The 21,568-nt window shown below is 39.6% G+C and overlaps 1 protein-coding gene across 6 annotated transcripts; it reads right to left on the bottom strand.

Moving 5' to 3' along the window:
- Positions 1-7: 7 nt before the first annotated feature.
- On the bottom strand, positions 8-20,540 carry mtmr1a (myotubularin related protein 1a). Of its 6 annotated transcripts, XM_034149567.1 has the most exons (19): positions 20,247-20,540; positions 18,350-18,452; positions 18,234-18,257; positions 13,991-14,068; positions 10,055-10,142; positions 9,253-9,347; positions 9,052-9,159; positions 8,868-8,966; positions 7,588-7,671; positions 6,702-6,851; positions 6,393-6,581; positions 6,121-6,306; positions 3,944-4,102; positions 3,810-3,857; positions 3,338-3,430; positions 3,071-3,184; positions 2,936-2,979; positions 2,145-2,277; positions 8-1,603 (listed from the first exon to the last, which is right to left on the bottom strand). In XM_034149567.1, exons 1-19 carry the CDS (start codon positions 20,351-20,353, stop codon positions 1,448-1,450), a joined length of 2,058 nt encoding a protein of 685 aa, XP_034005458.1. In that variant the 5' UTR covers positions 20,354-20,540; the 3' UTR covers positions 8-1,447. The 6 variants fall into 6 exon arrangements, with proteins under 6 accessions (XP_034005458.1, XP_034005459.1, XP_034005460.1 ...); XM_034149568.1 differs by lacking the exon at positions 18,234-18,257; XM_034149569.1 differs by lacking the exon at positions 13,991-14,068 and having other exon boundaries at positions 20,247-20,539.
- Between the last annotated feature and the right edge of the window lie 1,028 nt (positions 20,541-21,568).

The following is a 21,568-nucleotide window of genomic DNA, read 5'->3' as shown; positions in this document are numbered from 1 at the left end:
ACGAGTCTGGAGTTTTGATTTGTTTGTTTTTAAATGGAATGTCAGAAGTGATTATGGCTCATTAAGAGGTTTAACTTCTCATAATCCATCACATCATTTACATAAAAAAAGGATTTGTACAATTGCATGCCACAGGTACACAGTGAAATGTAGAAGTCACATCGCATTAGAATACAAGGGACATCTTTCAAACTGTAACAACACCAAACATAGGTCAGAGGTGGTGAACCTGATTCTTGCTCATTTCTATCAAGTGTGGGTCCTGTTCTTTAACAGTGGATAATAACTTGGGTGATACTGTTCTCAATCCAGTTCTCTTCTTTAAATGCATTGCTTTGTTTGTCAATTGAAGTGTGCTCTTGAAATGAAGGCAAAGTGATCAGTCTTTTTTTTTTTTGAGAGCTGATCATTTAATTGTGTTCATTATTGGCAGAACTGCTGTAACTGTACAATAGTTACTTTAACGCTTGAACATGTTAGTTCAGTGATATCTGCATTATATATCTTTCATAAAGCACATTTAACTTGAGGGATAAATAGGATTCTTTACACCAGATTTCTAGACAACTGAATTTAGTCATCAATTGTTCTTAAATAATGTACCTAAAATTGAATCACAAACTCTAATCTTAAAATCTGTATTTTGTATCTCACATATATTTGATCATATTTAACTTTATCAATTCTGAACTGTAATAAAAAATATCTTGGCATTTTCAATATTTAACATTTCCTCATCTTTATAAAAACACTGTCCTACGATCGTGTTGCTTTTAAGTCGATTCAATTCACAGTCAGAAACTTTGGGAGCAGCTCCACACACACACCTGTGGTTCGGTTCGTTTGTGAGAAACACTGGCTCGAAATTATTTACAGTAAATGACAAAGTGGTTTGGGGGATCAGGGAAAGTCAAAAAAAATTAAAATAAAACAATCATTTAAAAAAACAAATATAGGAAATCATGCAGAGTAAGCCGGCAGTGTCCTTACTGTGGGGTGGGGGTTCATTGTGATTCTCCTCTTCTCTGATTGGCCAAAAAACATTATTTTCATATGATTTCTGCTTAGCATAGCTCACACCAATGATTCTAATCAGTCAGTCACTGACATAGTAAAGGGAGAGGAGTGTGTGAGTGTGTGTGTGAAAAGTCACTGGCAGTCATGTGACTTCCTGAGCCCTGAGAAATATAGAAGCAATTCTTCATACAAAAACACAAACACCAGTGAAGTGGGTGATGAGGTTCCCACAGTGCAGGGGGAGCTGGTCTTTCTGAATACTTGATGCATTTAAATAATATAAATAATAAGCACAGGTGTTGTATCAGGGTTGTTTGTAAAAATGTATTTAGGAATGTTAATATAAAATTGTAAACATGAGTATTTGTGCTAATTGGGCAAAAACATGCGTTATCTGTGTGTGTGTAGGGGTGTTTCCGGTGTGTGTGTGTCAGACAGCGCCGTGCAGTGGCGTGCTGTGTGCGGGGGAGTGTTCGGAGGAGGAGGTCAGGGAGTGGGAGGTGGCGTCTCTCTGCAGCTCATCCACCCTCCTCTGCAGCTCCCCCCTCAGCAGCAGCAGCTCCTTCAGCGTCTGGTGCACCGGCACCTGCAACACACACACACACACACACACACACACACACACACACACACACACACACACACACACACACACACACACACACACACACACACACACACACACACACACACACACACACACACACACACACACACACACACACTTAAGTCATTTTACAATATTTCCCTCATTATTACAACATAATATGAGGTAAATATAATATTACCAGATAAAAACTTAATATATAAATCAAGCTTGAATCATTCTGGAATAAAAAGTCAATATCTGTCAAAATAAAGATTTACATGGAAAAATGTATATATTATTACGAGTACAGGTTATTTAGATTTAAAGGCATAATATGACCACAGGTGTAATTGTATAATTAAAAAGCATAAAATAGAAGTAAAGATATTTCTATGATAACTTTATGATAAGGATGATATAAAGAGAAAAAAGTTTGGGTTTTACGAAAAAGTATCTGGCCCTAATAGTCATAGCTTATGATGAGTCCAAACATCTCCATCACTGCTTTAATCCCATCAGCCCCACAGAGTTGGTGTACCTGGGGTCTCATGCGGGGGTTCCAGCGGGCGTAGTATGCGGTCCACAGCTCCAGATGTCTGGAGGACACCAGCGGATACAGAACATGGTGCTCGTAGTCCACGTAGAAAGGGTTGGTGAAGTCCTCAAACTGGCTGTGAGGGGACGACAGAGAAGAGGACATATTCTGATCATTTAGTGTTTAGTGTCTCTACTGGGACATGTCTCCATGCTTTAATGTTCAAAAAGCTCTTTATTTGTCTCATACTGCCTGTGCTGCAGCACCTCTTTTCACCCTCTGTCTGAAACCAGAGCCCAGTCTGCTCTGATCAACAGTTTAGAGATGTGTCGGACATGTCCCTCCCCTTAGCCTACCTCATACATGTGTTGAAGCGCTAGCCAATAGAAGTGAGAGTATTACGCATGTACATTCACTCCTAATACATAAAGTACATTTTTCGAATCATACTTAAATACTTCTACTTGAAATTGAGAATGTTTACAGTGTGGTATTGGAGATTTTACCCCCGAAAAAATAAATCTGAAAACTTTTGCCACCACTGGTTACATACTGTAGCGATGTGACTGAAGTAAACAAAGGAGTCCAATGGAGGCGGGGGGGGGGGGGAGTGGGAGAGAAACTCCCTCCGAAGGGCTGACAGGGATTTTAGTCTTTGCAGACCATTTACATGCACACAAACCTAAAGAACACACTACAGGAAAGAAAACCCCCCAACAAGCACAATAGGGCCTCTTTAAACATTCAGAATGGCTCCTCACATGATCACTTTTGTCCAGGTGGTGAGTATTTACCTGTTAATGTAGGACCACAGGGACACAGTCTGTGTCTGCACCTCCTGCACAGGACAGAAGAAGAGTTTCATCCAAAACATTCCTTCAATGTGACGTTCATCTGACAGAATGCTACACCTGCTAACAGAAGAATACCTTGGCTGCCCGCTCCTGCTCACTGTTATAGAGGAACGTTCCAAACAGACAGCTGTACAGGTGGTCCAGCACTGTGATCAGGAACAGCTCGTTGAACTCAAAGGCTGCTGGGAACTGTAGTCAGAGGAACACAAGTGATAAGATTGAGTGATTGAGCCTCATAAGAATAGGCTCATATGTGAATTGTGTGCTGCTTTATGAAATGGTTCTGTCTGGCTATGACATGTCTGGACTCTGGGGTCAGTCGTTTCTGAGGTCTTGACTGACCTGTCGAGTCATCTGCCAAACACAGTCGATGAACTGGACGAAGAGAGGCGAGCGCTCTGAGTTAGCATGGTTCTCATCACCGTGACCCACGCGCTGAAACACAGGAAGCAACACTTTCAATAGACATAACACAAACCCTGGACATCAGGTTTTAATTTTGTGTAATAAATAAGTGGCAGTAATATGTTATACAATGTGTAGGAAGGGTGATATAAGCATACAAAACAATTCTGACAATGGGGCATCCATTGCTTTTCTATCCATTTGAAGTAAACTGTGCTGGTGCACTGTGCTTCTTTAAATCTTTTGTGGATCAAAATAATAAAAACTTGCATACAAATAGTTGTTTTTTTATATATAACTATGAGTCTGACAGCAAGTTGAATATAAAAGTAGTACAATAACTACAGGTAGATATAGTTTTGATCATGAATCAATGGTGATATCATCAGAATAACAACTTTTTTCTTACAGCAGCAAACTTGTGTCCAAAGCTAATCCATTCCTTCTCCACGAGAACCTGCAAACACACAAACACACATTATTATTCAGTACAGATGGAGACTGCGGTGTAAAGGTGATATTGTGATGCAGTGTGTGTGAGACCTGGAAGCCTCTGAGCGTTCTGTAGTGACTGTCCAGCATCAGCATGGCCAGAGAGGTGAGCTGCGCGGTGCGGTCCCAGCCGTCGCTGCAGTGCACCACCACCGACGACTTCCCAGACTCCAGCTTATCTGCCACCTTTGCTGCTCCTGATAACAACAACTACACACAACATGTACACACGTCAGTGAATTTACAGTAGAATAAATGAATAAAAGACCCTCTGCTATACTGAGTGTTGAAGATGGAAATTAGCAAGCTAGCAAAAATCATCTCTTCTAATTTTGAGAGTCATCTTTTATCCATGGTCCTTGTTTAATAAAGACATAGGCAAGGCAAAACCTTTCAACACAAGGCAATTCAAAGTGCTTTACAAAAATGAAAAACATTAAAAGCATTAAGAAATAGTGCTTCGGATTCACATTATAAAATGGTATTTAAAAACATTCATTTAGGTGAAGATCAATTAACTTACTCCAACTTGAATTGGACCATAGTCTCCTGGTGGAATGGTTATGTAAATGTTTGTGTCATCTGCATAGCTATGCTAACTATGATTTTACCTAGAAATGGGAGGTTTGACCTGTAATTAGTGTGAATGCTGTGCAACAGCATTCCACATAGTTCTTCAAATCTTTATTCTTCAGCTTCTTCTTCTTATTTCAACACATTTTTGCCCTTTAACTACTTCAGCATACTTTCAGCTACAGAAACCATTCAAATATTAAAATGTTCAGCTCCTTCAGGACATAGGTGCTATAACTTTTCTTGTTTATGACATTTATGCTTTTTTATAATATTCAGCTTTTTAAACTATTTTTTTAACATGTAACTCAATGGCCGGCACCTTCAAATCTTCTTTTACCTAGACCTTGCGCCAAATGCTACTCCTTCCACATACTTTCAGCTAGAGACTTCATTCCAACTTTACACAGACCTATTAAACTTGTATTCAGATTTTTTACACTTTTTAAAATTTTAACTTAGTTTGGAGCTTGGTAGAGAGGCCTTCTTCCGATTTTAACATTAGTGTGTATTGCGCCGCTCGTTAAGTCTAGAGTGCTTTGATCTCAAAACAGAGTGGAGGAGAGCTTGAAATTCGCCCCCAATTTTTTTTTAAACCTGCCATAACTCCCACACCCATCACTCCTGGGACATAATTTTGAATGAGAAACATAGGAAAACCTCTCTAATGTTAAAAAATATATTTATTTTAAGCAAAGAACTTAAAAAAATTACTCTTGAGGACAAGGAAGTGAGAACAACGTCTCACATTAAGGCCCATTGTAAATGTAGCCTCATCTTTCCTCAGAGCACCAGCTGCACACCTTATGTGCAGCTGGTGCTCTCACATTATTGACCCGAAAGTACACAAAAAACACACCAAAACCCTCATCAGGGTCCTCACATGCTCACAGTGTAGACATTTTACCGATAGCAGCTAATTTTTTTCAACAATAGTTAGAAATGTAAGAGGTTTATTTCTCATTCAGAACAATGGAAAGGCTCTCTTTTCACTGATCACTGCACATCTCCATGGAAACCTTTGATCTCTGGGCTCACACACAAGTGTTATGATTAGGAGTTCAGCACAGACACTGACAAACAGACTGGAGTTTAACACACTGTCTCAGCCTATACTGTCTGATGGAAACGCCATACACTTAAATATTAAGCTTTATCACTATTTGTCCTACTCTTCCAGTTTTACATCTCACTTCAAAGTCAGTGCAATGCATTTGAGCTTTAACAATTTTAATTCAAATAATTTCACTTTTCTGCATTTTTCCTCTAAGTTCAGCAACACAATTACTTGGTGTATGTAGCTAAATGCAGCTACAGACACCTTTCAGCTATTAAAATATTCTGCTTCTTCTGCCTTTTCAGCTAAGTTCAGCAACAAATGTACACGGCTTACAGCATTCGCATGCATTTTCAGCAGGAAATGCATTTTCTAGTTGTTCATTACTGAAGCGTCTAGATTGTTTGTTTTTTTACGAGTGGATTGATGACTGCAGTTTTCAGGGCCTGTGGAATTACACCTGAGTCAAGAGACTTGTCTACTATGTGTACAGTAGTATATCGGAGGCCATGCAATGAGAAACCTTTTGGAAAAATCCTGTTGGTATAACAGTACCAACAGTACATAAATAAAAAGGATGATTTATTGTGTGAGTTACCCGTAGGTACTCCAGCCAGTGTGTCTGATCGATAGCAGAGTGCCAGTGGGCCTCATCTATGGTGGGGTAAACCACGTCCTTCATCTTCCTCAGGGACTCCCTCATCACATGGATGTTGGGGATTTCCAGGAAGTTCAGCTCCACGTTTGGATAGAAACTCTCACTTTCAAACCCTCCGTCCTTCGCCTGCAGGAGTGAGAATAAAGGCAAATCAGTTGACGTGTAGCTGAGGTAAGGGAGAGGAAACAGGAAGGACGGATGACGTGTCGTACCTTGTTGGTGACTGCTACACTGCTCTGCCGGGCGTCAAAGATGGTGAGCTTGTGGGACTGGGCGTTGGCGTCCATGATGATTTGGAGGTAGTGCTCGTCCTCTTTGCAGCGGCGGTCTGAAGGGCCGACTAACGGCTGGCTGCAGCGAATGATGGTGGCCTGAGACTCTGGGTGGATCCAGGACAGGACCTGCAGGAGGAGCAGAGCCAGGTCAGAACCAGGGGGGGCTCAGAAAACACATCAAAGAGCCACAGAGTCACAGAGCTGATTCTAAACATGGTTTCAAAGGGTGGTTTTGTCAATACTGACCGGTATGCGGTGCTTTGCTCGGAACACAGCCACCCGCTTGATGTCATCTTCTGCGATGTTGGTGGGGATGACCAGGATGGAGGGGTAGGTGTCACACAGCTCATAGCTGCTGTTCATCTTACTGAAGGTCCAGCTCTCATTAGGGAGGCCCTAAAAAAACACCCAACCACATGAGAGAAACCATTACAAGAGTATTACATGTGATATAAATACACAGTGTTTCATGTGGGAGAGAGAGGTTTGTTGTGGGAACGCTTGCCTGATTCTTAAAACCATAATCTTTGTTTAAATTTGACTAGAATAAGGTTTATATGCAGATATCGTTTCACTGGAGGATTTTGATACTACTTGGCACTGGGTTATTTTGGTTGCCGAGATATCAAGTATCAATACCCCGCCAGTGGTACAACATCAGAGTCATGAGTTTGTCTATTCTAACAAAAAAACATTTTCCTTGCCTGCTGCGAAATCTTAACCTCTCCCAGGGATACTAGAGAAATAATGTTACTTATAACTAACCATGACTACCCAACACTAGAAAGAGAAGGGTGAGCAAATATGTATTGAGTTGGTTGCTATTTAAAACCTCCCAGCTATTTGACACAAAATCCTATAGATTGGACCTTTAAATGTCAAAGTTTTGCAGGAAGCGTGGAGTTTCATTGCCAGTAACTTCACAGCAATTACAGAACATGGCAGAGGAACTGATAAGATTATTTGTGTTCAAGAGAAAGTGAGAGCACCAAGGAGGATTAAACCTAATCAACACAGTAACATGGTTTTATAACTCGAGTATGTAGAGTCTTCATGTGTTATCAGAGAGAGCTGGATGTAACAGCAGCAGAGTGTGTCAGAGTGTCAGAGTGTCAGTGTGTCAGTGAGTTACCTGACGTCTGTACTCGGCTGTCGGGTCGTACACCTTCCAGCCGTCCACAGGAAACTGCTCCTTGTACAGGAAGGCAAACGGAGGCTGCAGGAGGGAGACACAGGACAAGTGTAAGTATTCAGTCTCTATCAAATTCACTTCATGTAGGAGAAGTTCCTCATTAATATCTGAATATTAGTTGCACTATTAAAGGTAGGGTAGGTAAGTTTGAGAAACCGGCTCGAGATCGCTAAAATTTGAAAATACACAGCCGGAAAAAATCTGCCACTTCCTTACAGAGCCCCTCCTCCAACACACACGAACACACACATGACCAATGAGGGCACGAGATAAGTTTGTGCACAGATGGAAGGCTGACAGGCAGGTAGGCCATCCAGTTATTTTAGCCGGGCCGGCTCAGATGATTGGTCGTGCTTTTTACAGTACTACGGCTTCCACAGATGACAGTTTTTTATGGATTTTTTGTCAAAGCACTTAAGATATTCATTGCTATCGGGATGTTAAGAGCATTCCATGGAATATAACAAAAAGTGTATCTCGAGCCGGTTTCTCAAACTTACCTACCCCACCTTTAAGTCTTGATTCTTTCATTCAAATCATTGATCAGTTGGTGACTATACTGCCACATCTCCACTATGTCCGATATCATTATCATCATTACAAAGACACTCTGCTTTGCAAAGTGCAATAGTATCATGTTCAATTACGCATCTGCCATTATGTTTTTTGTACTGTTACAGCATCGCTCCTCACTGCACAGTTTCCAGTCATTATTTGTGCATCTTTGTTTCTTGTAGTTTGTAGTTTAATGTGATCTTTTACTGCACTGTTAGTGTACAACTTTGTTATGATTATTACTGTATTTATTTGTATGTTTATTGAACTCAATGTTTTGCAACTCCCGCGCAGGAATTTCCTTTGGGAAAAATGAAGTCTTATCTTCTTATCTTACAATCCCATCAAAACATCCCATAAACCAAATGAGTCAAAACTAGCTCCACATGTATTATTTGTGACTTTAAAGTGATGTTCAGTTATCAATAATTGATATATATCATTCTGAAATGAGCTGCCTGCATAATGCCTACTTTTACTTTAGGTGCTTTGATTTTTCTATGCCTATACTTAGATTACAAATGCAATACTTTAACATGTAACAGAGTATATTTACACTGTGGTATTGCTACTTTTACACAAAATATGGAGGCGTTGCTGCTCAGCATTCAGTGCACACACGTCATATCTTGCCAACCTGAGTAAACACATGTGATGAGACTGACCAGGCTGTGTGAGAGGGGGAAGGCGTGTTTGGCCAGCAGCTCCACCACGTCTGGATTACTCTCCTCCGTCTTATAGGCGAACCTGGGACTCCTCATGTCCTGACGCAGGGAGGACATGACATCATTAATCATCAGTGCTATTGTAGACTCATCCCAGATTTAAAGAGAGGTGCTTCTTTAGTACCTTGCAGACTAACTCCAGTCCTTTGGTGTTCTCTCCCTGGTTGGGGACACTGATGGTCTCCAGTCTGCTGATGACTCCCAGGTTCACATCCAGGATGAACGGAGACTCCTGGAGGAGCACAGAGTGACATAAACACACAGTTCTACACAGAGAAATAGTCCCGAGGATGTGAATTGAATAATGAATAAGATATTGACGTACCCTTTCCACACTGGTGAAGTAGAGCTTGTAGTCTGTGATGGTCAGGGTTCCATTAACCAGACCACTGAAGGGACAGATGTACATCACATCCTTCACTGCACGTCAACACAAACACACAGAGGCACACAAAGGTTTTCATTTAGGGCCAGGGAGTCAATATGTACATACGCTGTTCTGTTTTAAAGACGTCCTGTTATGCTTTTATGGGGGGGGGGGGGTTTATAGGTTTTTGTGCATGTAAATGGTCTGCAAAGGCTAAAATCCATGTGTTCCCACCAGAGGGAGTTTCTCTCCCACACACTCTATCTTAAGTATTGTGTGTCAAATTCTGAATTAATAAAGTAACTAATAAATACCTCTGTAAAATAAATATAGTGGAGTAAAAACTACAACATTTGCTTCCAAAATGTATTTAGAGTAGAAATGTAAAGTAGTATTAAATGTAAATACTCTGGTAAAGCACAAATACCTCAGACCCTAAGCTACTTTCCACCGCTGTATGTACCTATCGCGCTTCGTTTGGCTAGTGCTCCAACACATTGTCAGTGATAGGCTAAGGCGCTGGACATTACAACAAAGCCGGCCAGCTAACCAATCAGAGCAGACTGGGCTCTGGTTTCAGACAGAGGGTGAAAAGAGGTGCTGCAGCACAGGCAGTATGAGAAAAATAAAGAGCTTTTTGAACATTAAATCATGGAGACATGTCCCAGTAGAGACACTACATACTGATGTGAACCTGGAAATGAGCAGAATAGGGCCCCTTTAAAAAAGATCTTGAACATGGACACTGTGATGAGCTTACCTGTGGTCTGCACTGTTTCTCCTGGCAGCAGAGGAACCTGGTTCTGGGACATAGTGACCTGCGCCCCGTACCTCAAAGCAGGAAGGTTCTGTAGAACAAAGACCAGTAAGTGGGGCTGGTGAAAAAACAGCATGCAGCGGGTAGACCTGCTACACTGACACAACACCGTACTCAACATGGTGCTACTAAGAGTTGGAGAGCGGCTGTACAGAATAGTTTATTGCTGTAAACCTTTTCTTAGTATTAGTAGTATTTTACTATTTGAATAATTAGATTTCATTGAGGGCTGCACAGAAGTGTTTTTGGACTTTGTGATCTAAACTTAGGTATTTTTAAGTCCAAAACATTTATTTCAAAAGGAGAGATCTAGGACAGCACTACTTAAACAAACTGTAACTTCAAACTAAATAAATGGCTTCTAAATGTGCATTTCCTTTTTGAATAGTTTCCAGTGGCTTTAAAAAAAAAATGTCCTCTTGGAAAATGACAACTACTGCAGGCTAACTTAAAAAACTTCTGTTAATGAGAGTAGCATGCGTTAGTGAAAGACAAGCCGTGGTCTGATTGGACAACACGTGGATTCACACTGCAGATGGATGCCATTCACTATTTAAGACTGTCCAGCAGAGCAACATGGGGAAGTTAAGAGAAGTTCATGCAAGTTACCTCTGACGAGCGGTAGCAACAACCAATCAGCTAGCTCTACTTATTGCAAAATAAATATAACTGAGAACACACTGTTTGCTTTAAGTGCTGGTTCCCAGAACGACAAAGATAAGAGAATGGAAAAACACAATACATTTGATATATACTGTATATTTAACTTATGAAGATGATTGTCCTGCCTTCTCCAGGATAACAATCAGCAGGCATATGATGTCAATGTTATTCTAAAGATGCTGAAACATTGATCTGTATTAGTCAATGCATGAAGAGGCTTGGGGAACAGATGACATGCAACATGTGATTATGTCATCAGGATACCAAAAAGGTAACAAATAAGAAATCAGATTACTGTAACTACTATTAACTATAACAACTATTACTGTTACTACCTTTTTATATTATCTGAGATATCTTGGTTTCTTCTTTTCTAAGGTTACATACATGTTAAGTAAAAACATTTTATTGTTATTTATTTTCTCTTGTTTTTGTTTGCATTGCATTTGATATGGATATTGAGGTAATGAAAAAGAAACGGAAAGTAATCAGGTAAGATTACGTTTATATTTTGATAGTCAAATGAGGTTACTGATTGCAATTGTTCACATGTAACTAGTTATTGTAACAGAATACATTTTGAAAGTAACCCTCACAAACCAGTGCATGAATTGTAAATGTATAAATTCCACAGAGAAAAAAACAGGAATATTTTAAAATCCTATGGTGGGTTTAGGAATGAAGCTACCTGAAGAATGTGAAATGTGTTAATGAACAATGGTCAACATATAGTCAACATGTATACAGCAGAGATATCCCTACTTTTAGTCTTTTAGTCAGGGGTCAATACGGGTTGTTAAAACTCCAAACCTGTATACTACATTGTTGCGTACGTTGTGATATAATGTGTTATTTGCTGCCATTCCTGAGTGACAGACAGACAGAAGGAGAGGAGGAGGCATGCAGAGTGAGGAGGAGGAGGAGGAGGAGGAGGAGGAAGGACAGACAGACAGACAGAGGCAGAGAGAGAGACTTGCCGGAGAATCAGAATCACTCTCTCCATGGTAACAGAGCTCTTCATCTTGTGAGTCTTGCTGCCGGGGAGAGAGCCAGCATGGAGGAAGTGACAGAGAGAGAGAGAGATAGCAAGAAAGAGAAGTTATACAGTAATCGGACATTGTTCTTAACGATGGATCTAGTTATTATTTTAAATTCCCACTCCTTGCATATTCCATATTTAAACACTTTATTGCATTCACAACAATGTATTCCACATGATTTGAATTCACGTCAGGTTTTCTAAATGTGCACAATCAATGCTAGGCTCTCCTGTTACCGCCATGGCTCTTACAAATCTAAGTTGATAACATTCCTGTTACCTCAAGCCATGTTATCTGATCATTCTGAGGATTGTTAGAGATCTCTTTTTAGGATTTATAGAGCAAACACAAAATCGTATAATGTCAAATAAACTGTAACCATGTTGCTGCTGCGGTTAAAGAGGCCCTATTCTTTTTGGGGGGTGTTCCCTCTCCTGTAGTGTTCTATAGGTTTGGGTGCAAGTAAATGGTCTGCAAAGGCTCAAATCCCTGTGTTCCCTCCAGGGGGAGTTTTTTCTCCCACAAACTCTCTTTTTGTTGAATATATAAATATTATTATGAATATTGATAAATACTTTATTTTAACAATACGGTATTCTGTTTTTCACATTTGTTATTTTTTATTTGTTTTTGTTAATCTGTTCGAAATAAAGATGGAAATGAAATGAAATGAACTTCTATTGGCTAGCGCTCCACGCTAAGGGGCGGGACATCTCTAAGCGGTTGACCAATCACAACAGATCAGATCAGAGCAGACTGGGCTCTGGTTTCAGACAGAGGGTGAAAAGAGGTCAGCACAGGCAGTATGAGAAAAATAAAGAGCTTTCTGAACATTAAAGCATGGAGACATGTCCCAGTAGAGACACTAAGTACTCATTTAACACGGTTATGTTATCTTAGCAAAGTGCATTAGTATGGTAATATGCTTTAGTTGGTACAACTGATGCAGATTGGAGGTATTAAATGATTAAGTATGAACTAAAACCTCATGATGGAGCTAGAGTAAAGGTTAGAGGACCACCAATGTTATTGTTCCTCATCCTGAACAGGGCCGAATCAAATTTCATGACAATCCATCCAATAGACTTTTTACTCTGAGCCTAAGTGAAAGGCTGGCCAACACTGTTGTTCCTTCGACAGTGTGACAGTACATTTCTTGCAAAAAAGACTTGAATGAACTCTGTTGTTGGAAGATCCCAGTGCGGAAACTGGAATTCAGGAATGTTACCGCCTCAGTGAAAGAAGGACAGTATTTGTAAGGGTAAAGGACAGAGAAAAGGCATGGAGAAAGGTACAGAGAAAGAGAAAGAAGCAGCAGGCATCAGGTTGAGCTGGAGGCAGAGTTGGAGACTGTTCTGTATACAGAGGGTCTGCTGGAGGAAGCACAGTAAATCTGCCCTCAGTCACCACTGACAACCAACACTCATTTTCATGCAGCTCAGTCACATGATCACATCCTGTTTACTTTACACAAAGCCTGCTCACATTGAAATTCAAAACTGGACTGAAACATACTATTGTTTCACCCATTCACCACATACTGTCATTATTGGACTTTAATATTTAAGAGCTTTGCTTTTAAATTGATTTCCCATCAAATGTACTGTGTCACAGTCCTGTTTACAAGAAGGGCATTAGTCATGTATCAGAAGACTACAACTCTTACCCTGGGATTCAGCCTCTTGGACACCTGGAGATGAACCCTTTCATGCATGAATTATGAAAGCCTCACTCAGGATTGTACCAAGTGTTTGTATTGCTCTTGGGGCATGAAAAACAAGATTTTAACTTTAGTTTATTTTTATCTAGTTTTTTCAAATTTAGAAAAAAAATGTTTTATCTGTCCACTCAGGTGGACAGTATGCGTTAAAGTCTAAACTGAAAACTTCTACATTTAAAAAAAATGATAAATAAAGATGTGCAAACTTAAAATGATATAATAACTTAAGTATATTGATTTAAGGCCCAAAAAGATATTGCAAATGAAGTATTTTCAAGAAGAACAGTTGCAGTAACAGTATGAATTTTAGTTGAAATATAGCCAGTGATGCATGACGTCCACTTTAGTGGACAGGTGAATAATCATAATTTCCTGCAAACATAAAATCAATACTTTGACAATTTATGAATTATATGATTCCTTAGTTGTTACTTGATGTCACCAAATGTTTTATACCTGCAGGGAGCGCTTTCCATGAAAGGATTGGCAGGATATCGGCAGGTGACTTGGTCCATCTGGCCTTCTGTCGTTCATCTTGGTTTAGAGACATTTATCATGCACTTGCACTGACTTTCCACTGAGTGGCAGTGTATGGGATGATGCAATAGGGTCCTATGTAGTGGCTGATGGTGCGAGAAGCCCCTCAATGCAGTGCGCAATGCCTCAATGAGCTCAATGTGGGCGGGAGCTCAACGTGGGCGGAGCTTCACAGATGACGCGTTGCATCCTGTTTCCCGGTAGCAGTTCTCTTCCCTCCCTTCTATAGAGTGGCGAAGTCCCTCCCCTTCCGGTGGACCTCCATGGGACCTTATTTCAGAAAAATTATGTATTGAAGTCAATGGAGAGAGAAAGATTATCTTTCGATCCCGTTTGAATTGTGCCACGAATTACACATATGATGTTTGTCAATTTAAAAGATAATTTTGCAAGTCAAAAAAAAAAAAAATGTGTCGTAAAACTGTGAAGTAACACATTTGTTTGTGTGAAACGCTCAATGAACTACATCTCTGGTCAACAACACACGTCACCAAGATGGCCGTCACTACTGTCTTGTCAACAAAACGATTGACTACCCTCACTATCACCACAATGAAACACGTCCTGAAGAATGTCATGCAAAGCTGCCTGCCTGCCTTCCTTTGATTCTCTCTGAACTGCCTGGTCGTTTTAATGTTTAATGTCAACCATTTGTGCAGATAGCATGAAGTAGAGAAGATCGCCGATGCTAACGTTGGCGTTAGCATTTCTCCCCCAGGCTTAAATGGTGTATTATAGAATGATCACACCGGTGACAGTACTATTCAAAGGGTTCACGAAATATGACTACTACTCTTACTGTTTAACATTTTGGGTTACTTAATGTTACTTCATGTTAAGGCTAATAAAAATGACAAGGCTGTAATGCTAACTAACGTGCTAGCTACTAGCTAGCTTGATGAAGCCACTCCTGGTCCTTTCATCAGACGGGAAGCAAAAGAACGAGCAAGACCCATTGCTGGTATAATAACAACCTGGTACTAAGCACACAGGCATCTTGTTAAAGTTATCTTATCTTAGCCAGCGCCATATAGATAGATTATATCTATATTGCGCTGATCTTAGGTATCTGAATGGTGGAGGAAAACAATTGTGACATCACTTACGCGACTCTGGGATTTGTAGTCTTTCTAGTTACGTATTTTTCATAGTCTTATATTTCAACAGTTTTACGACAAACTGTGACTTTTTTGACATGGAAATTATTTTTTAAGATTGACAAACATCATATGTGTAATTCATGGCACAATTCAAACGGGATCGAAAGATACGTTTTCTCTCCCCATTGACTTCAATGCATAATTTTTCCGAAATAAGGTCCCATTACCCGGAAGTAGGTGGGCGTGACTTCGCCACTCTATCTAACCCTTCCCTTTGCCCCATCCTAACCCTAACCACTCCCTATCTTTTTACCTAATCATAATCTTCCTTCCTCCCTCCCAAACCTAAACCTCTCCTACTGTAAGAAATTAAAATCAATGTTGATATGACGTAATTTAAATTAAATACAGGGTTTTAATTTAAAGCAGTTTTATTCTGAAAAAAACGGAAGTTCACACTAACTATTAACTTAACACTTTTATTCTGAAAAGTCTTCATTTCCGGTTAGCATTAGCATGTGGCTAACGTTGTGAAAACCGTGAATTGAAGGTGAAATTACATGTGATGTTGTACACTAAACAGACTGGGATTAACACTCATTTATTGACGCTGAAATAACGTTTATCAGGGAATGTTTAAATAACCACAGACATCAGAATTATATATATATTAATAATATAAGATATAATATGTTACTTTTGTGACTGGGTAAGTACACAACACGGGAGTCGGGATGTCACATGCCTCAAAGGTTGAGAAAGGTTGAGCTCCGCCCACGTTGAGACGTTGAGGCATTGCGCACTGCATTGAGGGGTACTTCGATGGTGCAACTATGCCATCAAAACCCATGGATATACAAGAAAACACCTTTTGAAAAGATGTCCACTGTAGTAGCCTCTATGCGTGAAAGGACACACCGAACACACAGCACATACACACACATTTATAAATGTAGTTTATATGGAATGGAAACGACTGTATTCATTAGGCGCTTTCACACCGGAGTACTTTTCCCAGTATAGTTCCGATAGTTTTTGAAATTTTGCGTTCACACCAAAAAAATCCGGAACTAGAACTTAGTTCATGAGAACCTTTTCACCCTCTTTTCAGTCCCTGCTAGAGAGCAGGTACTTTCATGGGAGAAAAAGGTTCCCATTTCTGATTGGCTGGGCGGATTGCAAACCACGCCCCGTAAAACTCCCAAAAAGTATTGTGAAGCCGCCATTGTATTTGCTGGCATTAGCATTATTAGCATTAGCATTAGCCCAGCGCACCAACGGAGAGAGACTAACTTATGGCAACACAAAAGAAAAATGGGAGCGGTGGAGTGATGAGGAGGTTCTGGCGATTTACTCGGATTTACTTGGGGACTGGCTTCAGTAGAAGCTGCTGGGAGTCCCAGCAGCTTCTACTGAAGCCAGTCCCCAACTCCGGGGACTTCCGGCCGGGGACTTCGGGTGGCAGTATACGCCGTGAAGTTGTTTGCGGCCTGCCAGTAAACCCAAAGCAGAAGAAGAAGAAGTGACGTCAGCGGCTTCATTTGCCTAATCCTCCCCCAGGGACTTATTCCGGTGTGAACGTGATCTCTTTAGTTCATCAGAACTAAAGAGTTCTGATGAACTAAGTACTGGGAACTAAGTACGGCAAAGTAGTGTGTAAAAGCGCCTATTGTCTGATTTCAAAGTGATGGTTACTTTTTCTTTGTGTTGTGACATGTAATTACATTCTGTAGGAGGTGACGGTCGGGTGCAAACATAAGAGCTCAAAGCAAATGCAACAAAGTGGATTCAAATGTTCAAAGCAAATACAAAACCTAAAACCTGCAGTGATGTGAGAAGAGAGCTGCAGAACAGTGGCTGCTGAGCAAATACTGTTTTGTGAATGCACGTTCAAAACCAAGCAACAAAAAAAGCGCTACAAACTTCATCTCAGAGAACAGATAACTCTCAATGCACTGAGGCTTTTGACACTTCTAATGAATTGCTTTAAAGAGGATTTTGCAATAAAATCCACTACCTCCAGCTCTGACCATTGAAGAGAATTCTCATGGAAGAATATTATTAGATTTTTGTCTAACTCTAGGAATTCTAATATAACAGAAACAAATATTATCAGAATGGCAGACCAGAATCTGGACAGTGTAGTAATATTATGGCTGATCAATTCCACATATTCTGGAAATGTCAGGTAATCCAATTTTAATTGGCTAATGATAATAACAGAAATAAATTAAATACTGGGCTTTGTGATTGATAACAGTTTTGCCGGAAAGTATTTAGCTAATATACCAGCTGAATTGAAAGTTTGTGAAAGGACCTTCTTAAAATATTACTGAAAGCTAGCAAAAAAGCTATTTGTCTTTGAAGGAAGCTCCAACAAGGGGAGAACGGACAAACATTGTAAATGACTTGCTTCATATGGAGAAGCTGACTTTTTCTTTAAGACTCTGATGTGATACATTTGACAAATACTGGTCAATATGGGTTCAACACATGAAGAGGGTTGGCACATAGTCCAAGGAGAATGTTCTGGTACAATGAATGTGAAACTTCTTCCTGATTTTCTATGTGGGATTTTCTTGCTTAACCACTCTACTTTACACATATGTTATACATCTACTAGCCTCTTGAGACTGAGATGGACATGGATTTGTTGTGAACACGTTTTGAGGGACGGTGCCCCATGGCACAAGACTAATGGCTGAGGACATATTGATGTGCTGTATGGCCTCTGGTGACCTGTATGTAGTTTAAGTTTTATTTGTAATGTGTTAATAATTTAAAAACAGATTATAACAAAAATAAATAAATGGGATGAGTGTGTGAACACAACAATGGCGTATAAGTAATTACAGTGTATTCAACAGCTATCACTCTGAGTGAAAGCGGGGAAACAAACATGTCCTGTGGCTGAGAAGTGTATGCTGCTGACAGGCGGAAGCAGCAACAAGCTGCCCAGCTTCTCTGAACAATGCTGTGATACAGTACATTCACATAGGCTACACACACAAAGCTCTGCTCACACAACAGTGCAGACATGTTGCCATTTCTGCGGGTCTTACCATGACATCTGGTCTTCTCCTAGCCTATCAAAACACAAACTGATGAGTAATACAGTCGACACAGTGTGTGTGTGTGTGTGCGTGTGCGTGTGTGTGTGTGTGTGTGTGTGCGCTACCTTGTTGTCCCTGTTTATATCTGACGGGACCGATCCTGAGATCTGACTGGAGATGGTGGCTGCGATCAGCTGTTTACACCACTCTACGTGAGAACCTGTTGGACTAAAGGAAGACAGAGTTTATAACATATTCACAAAAACTAAACATTTTTTCCAAATCCCTCCCTTTTGTGGTATAATGCTGTTCTGAAACATGCTGGGTATGTTGAGTTGAATTGGCTTAAATGAAACTGATCAAATGTAACAAACAGTGTGAAACAGTGTTTGTGTTAAATCAGAGGAAGTGAGAGCAACATAGTGGTGTTTATAACACTATAGCATTGAATTTACTATGTGAACAACCATAGCAAAGATAGTTCCTGCCCCATGTAATTATTATATAATATAATTGATTGCATCCATATTGTGACAACAAGTTCTGGACAGTCCAAAGAGACTTGTAAGTAGTCTTGTTATAATGGGATATGTTGAATTACTGCCATATTATGTTAAGATTCAGGTTAGAGAGAAAACAAAAATTCCAATTCTGACAAAATACAGTTTTGTTTGGATGAATTAAGAAGACTTCTTTGTTATTTTGGCTGTAAAATGATGCTAGTATATTTGTTTACACCCAGTATTGTGAATATGTTAATGCAACAGCCAGCTGCAAGAACAGTTTCTAATTTTAATTTAGCATTATGAAGTTTCACCATCACAGGAAAAAGTTGTAAGTATTTTTTATTTTACTGTAACAAGAACATTGACATTTCATAACATTAAGACTTTTTTTTCATGTCATAATGAAACGTTTTTTCTACATATAAAAGCAACCAGTGGTTTCATGTTGAGGCCCTGTTTTGCAAAAGTGACCACTCTTCTGATAATGTATGATGAAGAATGATGAAGTAAGTATGTACAATTTAAAGAGAGGGAGGTATCAATCAAACACATGTCATACACACCTCCACTCCAAGGGCCTAATTAGGCTGAGAAGTGAAAACACCTGTGTAGGTGGACCATGGGTGTGCAAGGGGGCATTTATACATCACATTGCATTTTATATTAAGCTAATAGTGTATATTATAATTGATAATTACTAAATATTACACAAATACAATTTCACAAAAAAAGTAGTGATGTGTTTAGGAGGGTTAAACATGCAGGGATATTTGATTTTTACTTAACACAGAAAACACCCCATGCCTACTGTTTTATTTATATATTAAACATTTTATTTGTGATAAATATTAAGATAAATATATTATTATTATTTTTTTCTTCGTTTTTTGTTTAGTTTATTTACTTATGCATTGTACGTTGGTTTGCCATTTTTGGGTAACTAAAAAAGACTGAATTGAATGCTATACAAATACTATGTGTATTTTGTTTTATTATAGTTAATAGTTTGGACCTTTACTGTCACTGCATCAATAAACATATTAGCAATAGCATCGCATACAGTAACGTTTTGGCGGTAGCTACTAACTATACAGTAAGCTAGCCTGTTACTGAGCTAACGCTAGCCGTTAGCTGTCTGTTAACCCACTGTACACAATATCACTGTTTTCCAACATGTCAGGCTGTCGCATCCTGTTGTTTATTAGTATGAAAATATAGGTTCACTTGTAGTCTATTCGCTATTAGCTACTCTATAATAGCTACTGTGACAGTAACTGTAGACCGTCACTTACAACTCCGGCCATAAATATAGTAAATGAATATGCAGTAGCCTTGGCTTATTGGGAAACAGCTGTAGAAGCGGTTTGACATCTGCACTGTATCCAACCCGAATTAAAGATACGACCCTGTGATAAAGGAAATATCGCAACATTTTACCGGGAATTAAATATTAAGGAAGAGCAAGAAAACAGTAAATGCACTACGTGAAAACTATTATATCAGGTCTGCTGCTCACCTCTCCGGGGTTTCACCGGTGTTTGGTCCTGAGCTCGGCAAGCCCCAGGGCTTTCTGTTCGGCCCTGCTGCTTCCGCCGCCCCGGCAGCTCCGGCCTGTTTCTCCATCTGTTTACTGTCCCGGAGGTCGCTAGGGGCGGAGGCGGATGGTTTCCCCTGATATGAGGAGAATGCGGATGAAATTAAACCTCGGTGTAATTCCAATGTCTGCACTCCGCCGGTTCGTTCTGTCAGGGCTCTGTGAGGTGATTGTGAATGCTTCCTGTTATTTGGTTATTTGTGCTTCCTGCCGGAGACTGCCTCTACCTCGCGCATCTCTTCCTCGCGCTGTAGCTCCGCCCACTTACAACAGAGATGCGAGGATGAGGAGGAAACATCAGCAATATGGGTCAGGCACAGGGGGAACATATTCAGATTCTTTACTTGAGTAAAACTACTAATACTCAGGGTTGGGAGGGTCACTAAAGAATGTAATCCGTTACAATAAATAGTTACATGTCAACAAATGTAATCAGTAACAGTCGGAGTATCAAAATATAAAAAGTAATGCAACCTGATTACTTTCTGTTTTGATCAAATTAAAAAAAATTCACAGTAATCCGATTACTTATTTTTATGTTATTGCAATCGAATACAGTTACCTTTTTTGTATCCTGATTACGTAATCTCATTGAGATTGAGTGAAAGTACTCAATGCACAAATACTATTTTTAAAGATGAAACGCAAAAGCAGCAAATAGTGACATTTAAGAAACTGGAACTGGGAAATATATTTGAAAACAAATCTTAATTCCAATACATTATGTTAACCCACTCAGGATTTTAGTTACGTAAATATGTTGGATGGTAATCTATACCAAAACATCATATATTAAAGGTTTTCCCCAAAATCTGAATTCATAAAGTAATGTAGTTGAGTACAAGTATAAGGTAGTATAGAATGAAAATACTTAAAAGAAGAAAAGTACCTCAAATGTGTACTTTAGTACAGTACTTGAGTAAATGTATTTAGTTACATTCCACCAAAGGTCATGCCATCGTTGATTCAACAAGCTTTAGGAAGTTATACATGTTCAGCGGTACCAGGTCATTTGGTTAATCTTGCCTGAGCATGCGTAGAATAGCTTTGTTTTGTTCATGCAGCTATAGTAGCCCACACTTTGATCACTTCCTTTAAGAACATGTCATGTGAAAACATAAAACTACATCTAACCTATATAAAGAGGAATACGGTAGTGCCTAGTGTAGGCCTACATCATCATTACATTTAAGGAAATGTTAAAAGGGGCCATAAATACATTACTCCCAACCACTAAATGAATT

Source organism: Trematomus bernacchii, unplaced genomic scaffold, assembly GCF_902827165.1.
Source record: "Trematomus bernacchii unplaced genomic scaffold, fTreBer1.1, whole genome shotgun sequence".
NCBI lineage: Eukaryota > Metazoa > Chordata > Actinopteri > Perciformes > Nototheniidae > Trematomus > Trematomus bernacchii.
This window is presented reverse-complemented; position numbering and strand designations above follow the sequence as displayed.

What these genes read in the sequence shown, in the direction of transcription:
- mtmr1a (XM_034149567.1), bottom strand. Translation starts at nt 20,353, where the DNA reads ATGGAGAAACAGGCCGGAGCTGCCGGGGCGGCGGAAGCAGCAGGGCCG. An exon ending in TTTGGCAGATGACTCGACAG is followed by an intron (nt 3,185 to 3,337) that starts GTCAGTCAAGAC and finishes CTCTGACTACAG; the next exon opens with TTCCCAGCAGCCTTTGAGTT. An exon ending in AGCAGGAGCGGGCAGCCAAG is followed by an intron (nt 2,980 to 3,070) that starts GTATTCTTCTGT and finishes TGTCCTGTGCAG; the next exon opens with GAGGTGCAGACACAGACTGT.